Below are 9,638 nucleotides of genomic sequence, written 5' to 3'. Positions count from 1 at the left end.
CCAAAGCGAGTCATAGATGATCGTTGCAGCAGGCTATGCAGCTAACCTTGAGGGTGTGATGTGCACTAGCTCCTCTCAGAAGCAATGCCTTCTTGGTGGTTCCGAAGAGACGAAGGGTTTGGCGACCATAGGAATTTGTTTTAGTAGGTCGAGGGAGAGTAGTCCTGGCTTTTACTAGTGTTGTAGAGACGGCCTTAACCCCACACTACCCTAACCTTCCTGTTAGGGTGTCTGTTGAACAGATGTTCCCCCTATGCACTACCAGCTAAGCACACAACTCTTAGCTGGCGGTCTTTGTCATCGCTTGATCCGTGGAAGCATACGGTAGGAACTTGTGAGGACCAGAGCTATGTTAGACGCCATGTATCGACTCACCATTTTGCAGCCCAATCCCCTGATGGCGTATCGGCTGGAAAATTGAATCGGAAGTGGATCGAACACTACAATGAAGTGTTCCCATAACTCATTGGTATTCGTCACACAGCGAACAACAAGAAACTGCAGGACAAGTTCCTGCGTCGTGTCAACTGTGTTCCGATGAGCTTGCTGTCAACCGGCAACGATATAAAGGCTATTAACACGTTCGCTGTGCCCCTGTTGACCTGAGTTTCGAAGTGGTGAAGTGGACCAAGACTGACCTCGAAGCACTAGAACGAGCAGTGCGAGAGGCGTTCATCAAGTACCATGCGCTTAATTACAGCGATTTGCTCACCATGTCAAGATTGTGCTCCAACAGCTCGCATTAAAGCACAACTTGGTCGACAAATTTGTACCCTTCTTCAAGTACTAGCCTGCCAATAGTTGCATGAAACTGTATCGCGAGATCATTAAAGACGTCTTCATTCATGCCAACACAGTCCCGATATTGTGGTTTACGACAAACGGATGAAGCGGGTAACCCTCATCGACATCGCTGTACGTGTACCGTTAGATCATAATGTCCAATCAACGTTCTTCCATGATCTCTCATAGTAATGGTTGTCGAACTGTCACACCTTCCCATTCCCTTTGATCGTGAGTAAGCAGACTAGAATTTGGAGTCTTTCAGTTAAAGTAGTAAACTATCGTGCAGAGAAAAATGCACACCTCAATCAGCATAAGTTTTGATATTTGAGCTCATATTTGCTTAAACAGGACATCCCCCTAGTGCAGCGTTTCTCAAACTATGGGTCGCGACCCACCAGTGAGTCGCGGACGGAATTTAGGTGGGTCGCGAAAGCTTGAGCGATATTGTAATATACCGAGTAACCATATGGCACTATTATTCGCTCTACGTGCTTATAGAGTGTCAAACTGACCTGCTCTGTATTGGTCGCATAATAGCTCTATAATGCCAAAAAGGTGTAATATGGTGCTAATGGTTACCTGGGATATGCCTTACATAAATGATGTCTAATGATACTGTTAGTTACTTTGGAAATTAGCAAATACTCTCTTAAAAAAACAAACACAGTCATTTTAAGAAACCAGATTTCTCATAATTCTTTATAGTTTTCATTACGAGTTTCAGTTCAGAGTGCATTGAATACTGAAACTACTGTCTGCGTTATAAAAACAATTATGAAATTAGAAATTTTAGATCTTTCTTGTGTTTTTCAAAACAAACGAGGTAAAGTTGATACTTGCCGTTTGGATTTGAGGCAGTTGTTTGAATTTCAGAAAAAAAAATCAGCAACAAATTGCCAAATTTCGACAAGAAACCACCACGTTTGATAATTTCCACTGAATTATCTATTTATTTTTAACTGAACTTGGGTAAAGCTTTTTATTACGGCACAATTTGGCTGAAAAATATTGCTGAATTTTGGTATTATTAACTTTTACAAACAGCAAAACAAGTGATTAAAGTAAAATGCAATAAAAATAAGCATATGAAGAGTGAGATTACAAATATTGCTGTGTGCATTCAGAATGCAAATATCAAATGCGGGAGCACCAAATGCGGTAAGATTTTCTAACAAGTAACCCGATGTCAGTGGGAGCTTTCGAATCCTAGGTTGGCGGTGATATTGGCTATGGTTGCTACGTTGCCTTTGGTAACATGTGTTACCGCGTTTGAAGCGCATTTGGGCACCGTTTGCATCTTGAACGCACACAGCAATATCAAGAGGACTATAACCTGGAACTGAATTTCAGCTCAATCTGTTTGATCTTAAAATTATTGAACAAGATAACACGATGCGAAATGCATCATTTCATTTCCTTTTGTATGAAAAGCTATGCATAAGCGCAAAACTGCCACAATATCTCCAAAGAGTTTGCATAAATTTTATTGTTTTTTATTTCTAAAATATGTGATATGTCACATGAAATCTGGGAGGTCCTGCTGTATTGCATGAAGTCAGACTGATTCAATTTGCATTAGAAATCTGCCTTCTTATCATTCATAAGACTACTCGAAGCTGAACAACCTTATTTTGATTTAAAAAAAGGATAAAGCACTGTAGATAATAAACTTAGTACTTTCTTATATAAAGTGCTACGTAACAGAAATTTATGAAAACCATACAGTGTGTTTATTCAAATTTATTCAAAAATTTAGTTCAAATTTTTAAAAATGGCTTTTGTTATGTGTTGGTGGGCCGCCAAATTCTATTACAATCGTTAGTGGGTCGCTAGCTCAAAAAGTTCGAGAACCCCTGCCCTAGTGAATATCAGATGTTCGCGAATTGAAGTGAATACAGACACCGAATACTAGGTGCTTTATGAAACTCTGATTTTTTTTTTTCGCCTGACGCGTATGCAATCCATGAATCAACAACTTGTGTGAAACATGGCGTTCCACATATTGCATTGCTTTGTGTTCCGTGCAACATTTTTGCTTCCGACGGAGACGCATGGTTGTTTATGACTATTATATTTAGTCCACGGCTTTTTTTTTTAAGCTTTGCACGCTGAAATCTTGCTATGACTCAAGCTTCAATGCATGTGACCGTGTGTCCATCAATTCTAATGAATCATCAATAGTATCATAATAAATGATCAATAGTATCATAGAACAGATATGAATCTTCGAACAGAATTGATGTTTCGAGGTAAAAGACATGAAATTTGTCTTTTGGGGAGAACCAGATTGGGGAGATGCTCGCTGAGCACAATGCTTGACCTCCACCACCAGATTCGCTAGTGTTCAGCAATCAAACGAGCAGCACTTTTCGTGACGAAGAGTCACTCCCGTACTATGCAATAAACCCTTGGTTAACAGCGTTGAAACCCCAAAGAACTGGATGATGTATACGATTCGACCGTGAAGTGAAGAGTAGATCATACAGGATGCTTGAAATTCCTTATATACAGGTTGATTGAAATTCCTTATTGTAGGTTGCTGTGATTTAGATTGGTCAGTTGAAATATGGTCACTGTTTTATCAACTGCTATTCAGATTTGTTTCACAATAAATGTAGGAGTGTAGCCGACAAAAATATGTTTAGAGATGCAATTGCGCATCCCATCATTAGTCGTGTGCTTCTCAGTTTCAGCAGCTAGACCAACGTCATACAAATACACGTGTATACACATAAACATGTCTACTCGATATACTACCAAAAGCTATTAATAGTAACCAATAATGTTTATGTAGCCACCGTCTGATATGTGCAGAGACATGGCACAATTTTCAATATTTTGAAAAAAAATCTCAAACAACTAAAAAAGACGTTTTGCCTTCTTTCATCTGAGCAATGAAAAACACCAAAGCGGCTCTTGTTTCGTATCTCATTACAACGAGATTCTACTATTCGAAACCGAATCACATGAATCATCATCACCACGCTCCTAACATTGGCTAACTGACTGACATTCACACAGGTTAAAGAGAGAGGAAAAGAACTGCTAAAATACTCTTTCTCCTGCTCCAGGAATGCCGGGTACTACTTTAAACATTCGTAGCATTGGGGAAAACAATATCGAAAACACATTTATTTTAATTTTCCAGAAAAAAAGAAGTCCAAAGTGCTACTTTTACGTGCATTCCTCCTGTCTCACTTTTTTGTGACAAAAAGCTACTGTTTTGCTACCCTGCTGTGACACTGTTAAGAAAGACGCAATCGAGTTTTTGTAAGTTTTTTCTCCTCGTTGTGAGAGTTCTTTTGCACTTTTTTTCACTTTATTTTTTAAGGTTTTTTTTTCTGTTTTTCTATATAACTTTATTCTTCTTATAGCTTAAAAATTCATGTCTTATCATAAGAAAATAAAAATTAATAATTTAGAATCAGATGATGTAAGCAAATGGAATTGTGATTAACATGAAGATGTTCTCCGTATTGTTGTTGTTGCTGTTGTTGTCACTGCTTGTTCTTTTTTGTAGATGTTGTTTTTCTCTTTTTTTATACAAGTTAAAGTTGTTGTTAAAATAAATAGAAAAAGGATTGTATTTTAAATGGGTTTAAGGGGGATGGAGGGGGTTGTGGAAGGAGGGAGGCGAGGAGTTTATTCTTCCTCTCCCTCTTCGGTGCCGGTGAGCATTCCGATCAGGGCAGCAGTGTCGATGAAGCCCTTATCGTCGATGATCATCTGGTCGAAGGCATCGTCAACCTCGTCCTCGGAGAACTTATCCGAGCCCCAGTGGGTCAGTGCGTAGCGGAACTTCTCGCCATCGATCTTGCCGTTCATGTCGAAGGCCTTGAATGCGTTGATGACGACATCATCGTCATCCTGGCCACCACCGGACATGCGGTTGGCGAACAGCGTCAGCAGCTGGGTGAAGTTGAGTGGGCCCTGTGCTTCGCCAAGCATTTCGTCCAATTCCTTATCGGATACCAGTTTACCCAGAGCATCGAAGGTCGAGCGGAGATCGTTCTTGCCGATCACACCATCCTTGTCGTTGTCCATCAGCTGGAAGGCCTGTGAATTGAGGGGTTAGAATGGGAGTTCACTGATCAGAGAGCTGTTCTACGGGAAGAGCTAAACGCGGGATCTTACCTCCTTGAATTCGGCGATCTGCTTCTGGGAGAAGAGGACGAAGACAGAGGATGGGGCCTTCTTGGCCTTACGGGAGGAAGAGCCGCGGGTAGATCCTCGCTGCGAGCCAGAATCCGAGGGAGTTGGTGCCGCTGGAGTTTCTGCCGCTGGGGTATCGGCGGGAGTTTCTTCCTTGGAGGAGGCCTTCTTCTTGGTCTTCTTTGGCTTCTCAGACTGGAAGAGGCGTACAGGAATAGAAAGATCACATCATATCGTTAGTTAACTGCAAAAGTGTGCCAATATCTCCCGGTTTAATGACACTGCTTTAGATTCCATCTTCCTGCGGTTTGCGTTGGCAACGATCTTGATCAATCCCTGCTGAATAGGTGCCCAAACGAGCCAACATGATCATCGGTGGTGTGCGCGATGGTAAAGGCAATCTATTTTTGGAAGATCAAGTTTTTCACGACCTATATGTACGGCCGGCGCTCGGTTGGTGCGTGCGTGTAGAATATAGATTTTTACGTAACCACCGACAAACACCTCACTCACGAAAAAGAGACGTCGCCGTTTGGCGCTGAGTGAAAAACAGAACTTATTTTTAGAAATGGGCGAGTGAACAAATTTTCCATGTCGTGTTACTTCTGTGATTTGCATCATAAAGAGGATGGGTTTTCTTGAAAATTGATTGCTGATTTGCAAGTAGATGACTGCGATGTCACCTTCCGTCAATTATGAACTGTTGGAGCTAATTGGATAATAGTATTTGAACCCTGGAGATTATTGAAAAAGGTTACTGAAAAAAAAAACTTATAGATTCACATATGTTTAATCACTTCACTAATGATGCAACCTCGTTAGGTGCGAAGAAATTCAGCAACCTGGCATCTCGGAAGCTCGTAATCTCGATCATTAGCCATCCACTGCTTTGAAAGTTATGACGTAATGCTGATTGATCAGCTCACTATTCTTCCACGAAGATCAACTCCAAATTAAAACTTTTACTGTTGCCTCATCCTTCAAATACACAATCAAGAATCTTCTTCATAAAATATCATAAGAACAGCATTTGCCCCTTCGATCAACACTATTTTCAAATCAGTCCACACAGTTCCAAGTCCCATCATGACCCTCAACACGTGCACATGCCAAATCTTCCAAAACTTCCGTTATCAACCCTTCACCATTCGTCACACCGTTATCACAATCCATATCGAACACGAATCAATCCAAAGATCTTCACTTCGCAAACCGCAGGTATCCGAAAATCCGTATCAGCTCCGCCATTATCTCCACAAATCTCCAATCCCAGACAGATGAAGTTCTGCTGATCCACTTAGAACTGTCTCCTTACCATGGTGCTTGGGTGGTTGGTTCTTAACTAGAGCGACTTAACTTGGCCGAAGCTCCTGAGCGACTGATTGCTGTAGAGCACCGACGTTGATAAGTACAGCTGCCTGTCGCTCGGTTGACCTGCCCGTATATCCCGATCGCGGATTGGTCTCGATTGTCGCAAACACGCACACACTGCCAAACTGGGCCGCGCCGTGCAGTTGCCTTTTTTAGCAGAGGCCCCTGGCCGTTCACCGCGGCGCGGCCCGAGAAAATCGCCTAGCTAAAATTAGACGCCCACATCTCACGGGGAGGGATCGGACCAATACACCGAACCAGCGGAGTGCTGATCGAGAAGAATGGCGCATTCCCGTCCCGGGACGACGACGACGACGACGATGACGATGGCGGCTAAACGCGCATACGCAACAGGTTTTCCTTTTGCTTGTTTGCTGGTGGGTGAGTGGGTGGAAAAATGTCGGGTGATGATCTGTACCTATGCACGGTGGCGCAGGTTGAAGACACCAGACGTCGAGGTGGGAAGGCAAACACACGCACACCAGCCACCGGCGCGGCGGATGACACGTTATAAGGTTTACCGGTTGAACTTTGTGCAGGAGTTGCGTGCGGTGGGCTATTACGCACAAAGAGAAAATCTAGACTGCGGTGAGGGTGAGGCTAGTGAATGCACATCGGGTTTGTAGTTGTAAGTAGCTGGCTAAAACCTTCATTCATAGTATAGACAAAAAAGCACTAGTTTTAATTTAGGACACGAACATGATTTTTTGGCTATATGCAGGTTCTAAGGGAAACTACGATACCTTTACTTGCACCAGGTTACATGGCAAATCACGAACTATCCTTTTAGTTCGCTTTTGGGAGACTTGATTGTCCGAAGCTTGAAAAAAAATATTGATAAATTCTCTGTAACCTTCGCACGATAAACTCACCCACTAAAGCATCTCTCGAATTGTTCGTTGAAGTCATTGATGGTGGTTTCGCTGGCTTGGTGTGTCACTTCTTCGTAGCCTTCGATTTTTGCTGGTATCGAAAAATCGTTCTGCAATTTCTGTCTGAGCCCGCTTCAAGTGCAGCAGGTTCTGGAGCTATGTTTCGGCGGCTTGAACTTCCACACTCTAACGTCTCCGACTCTGATTCCTTGGAAAGCACCGCTAGGTTAACCAGTGTTTTCACACACGTTGATGGCTTTGACGGATCCCCTAGAGCGGACTCCACTTGGTGGATGACTGCCACGAACGATGGATCTTCGTACGATACCGGACTCGGCTTGTCCAGAATTATCTCTCGATTTGCAGCTATCGCACCACATAATGGTTTTACGTACGATGAGCCAGAGCTGCTCATGCTAAGCGTTTTTCACGTGATTCCTATCCGGCTTTCTGCAGTGGAATTCGGCAGATCACCACTGCCCGGCACCGAGTGCTCCCTGTGAGCGGACGCTAACTCCACGGCGGTTGTCGCAGTATGGACAGGCTGTTGCACACCGGACAAATCAGAAAGCTCCTCCTGAGCGGAATCTGATCCCTTCTTGCTTGCCATGGACTCGGTGGCACGTGTATAAGGATTCGTCAGCTTAATTACAGAGGGCTTAGTCCGCATTCTCGGAGTGATGGTGGATCCTCCGACGAATGTTGCAGTGTAAACGGGCTGGTCCACACTGGACGGACCAGAGGGCTTCTCCCGAGCAGGTTCTGGTAATTTCTCGGCTGCCACTGTCACAGTCTCGGAGCTAGTTTCCACATGACGTAGCTGTTTGAAACTTGTCGGCTTTAAATGCTGTTTCCAAGCGCATTCCGAAAGCTCAATGGATGTCCCAGAATGAACGTTTGAATATGATCCCTTGGCTGATTCTTGTTTTGAGCAAGCTCCGAGCGGTGTTAATGGGCTACACTACGCAGACGTCCAGATTCTTCACGGTATGACTTGATGAGCCGGAGAGCTCCGCCCGAGTGGACTCCGACTGGCGATGGTTCAGGATACAGACCAGCTTGCTGTCGGATCGTACTCCCTGAATCGACGGTTCTATTCTGGGCACATTGGAAAGCTCCCTGTGACCACATTGCGATTGTTTGTGAATCCGTGGAGCCTCGTGGCCGTACGGTTAGCATCACCAAACGTATAACCGTACCATGCCATGGAGTTAGGGTTCGATTCCCGCTCCGAGTGATAAACCTTTTCCCAAGAATGTTTCTTCCTCGTATCCACTGGTGTTCGTAATGTGTGTCTGCGTTAAGTTTCGTTCAGTCTGTACAGCCTCTGGCTGAAGACGGTGTCCGTGTCTTTCTTTCTTCCTGAAGGTCGCTAATCCACACTGGATGGTTTGATTACCTGGACAGGTATCGCAGTTCCACTCGACAGCTGCCCATCGGTGTGGAGTCCACTTCCATTGCCCGCGATGCGCATCTTCACTGCATGATGGGCCACATCTCGTTGCATAAGGCTGTTCCCTCGTACAAGATGAGCTATTGCGTTCCTTATGAATGTTGTTTGGTTGGTCCTTGGATGTCTCAGACTGAGACTGACTTTACTTGATGCCAATTACTGAGGCTTCAAAAAACTCAACTCGGCATTTTCTCGGTTGCGACTTGGCAGGTGGCTGGATAGAATCGCACAGGGCAAACTGGAGTGCACAACGTGATGTGACGGATTCACGTTGGACTGGATTTTTTAGTAATTTGTAATTTGTTTATTTATTCTTAACGATAACCTGTTAGTGAGTACCTTATATCAGGTCGAGGAAACGACTGTTAGAAACATTTTACATTAGGCGGAACAGATTAACTGAATTACTGACTACTATAACAAAATAAATAGCATGAGCATGAGCATGAGATGACCGTACAATTCGTAGTTGCTATTCCGTTACTGGCCAGAACAGTCAACATTTTGTTCAAATTCCTTCTTTATTTGGAGCAGGGAAAAGCCCCTTGGAGTGAAGTTCCTTTTGAACCTCTTCTCCAAAAGGCATAAAACCTCCTCTTCTTTTCAACATAATAACAATTCTATGGCACTTCCAGTGAGACGTCTCTTTGAAGGAAGTGCCGGTATTTAACATACATTAACATACACTAATTACGAATGAAAATAACAGCTTACGGTGATGGTTGCTTGTCGTCAGGATCACCGAGTCGACCGGGATGGCAGAAAGCTGCTGTTGGATGGACACCGACAGGATACCAAGTTCGATGGAATGTGTAGACAGTAGGGTGGTTTCTGAAGTCTGCTGAAAACTTGGGCAAGCGTCAGAGACAGGATAATAGGGGAACACCATGTTACTTGCCTGCAAGGGCAGGCTGAGAGCCCTCTACTCATTCTCTCCAACCAACCGACCGGGACGATAGAAGGCTGCAACTTGATGAGCACCGGCGGGTTGCCAGAAGCGGCGA

General features: G+C 43.9%; 1 protein-coding gene across 1 annotated transcript; it reads right to left on the bottom strand.

Annotated features, from left to right (window-relative positions):
* Window positions 1-3,700: 3,700 nt before the first annotated feature.
* LOC109425346 (myosin regulatory light chain 2) lies at window positions 3,701-6,412 on the bottom strand. Its single transcript, XM_019700598.3, has 3 exons — window positions 6,254-6,412; window positions 4,921-5,133; window positions 3,701-4,842 (listed from the first exon to the last, which is right to left on the bottom strand). Exons 1-3 carry the CDS (start codon window positions 6,254-6,256, stop codon window positions 4,429-4,431), a joined length of 630 nt encoding a protein of 209 aa, XP_019556143.1. The 5' UTR covers window positions 6,257-6,412; the 3' UTR covers window positions 3,701-4,428.
* Window positions 6,413-9,638: the final 3,226 nt, after the last annotated feature.

This window comes from Aedes albopictus, chromosome 1, assembly GCF_035046485.1.
Source record: "Aedes albopictus strain Foshan chromosome 1, AalbF5, whole genome shotgun sequence".
In the NCBI taxonomy this organism is placed as follows: domain Eukaryota; kingdom Metazoa; phylum Arthropoda; class Insecta; order Diptera; family Culicidae; genus Aedes; species Aedes albopictus.
The sequence above is the reverse complement of the archived record's forward strand: the minus strand, read 5'-3'. Positions and strand labels throughout refer to the sequence as shown.

What these genes read in the sequence shown, in the direction of transcription:
- LOC109425346 (XM_019700598.3), bottom strand. An exon ending in AGATCGCCGAATTCAAGGAG is followed by an intron (nt 4,843 to 4,920) that starts GTAAGATCCCGC and finishes CTCAATTCACAG; the next exon opens with GCCTTCCAGCTGATGGACAA.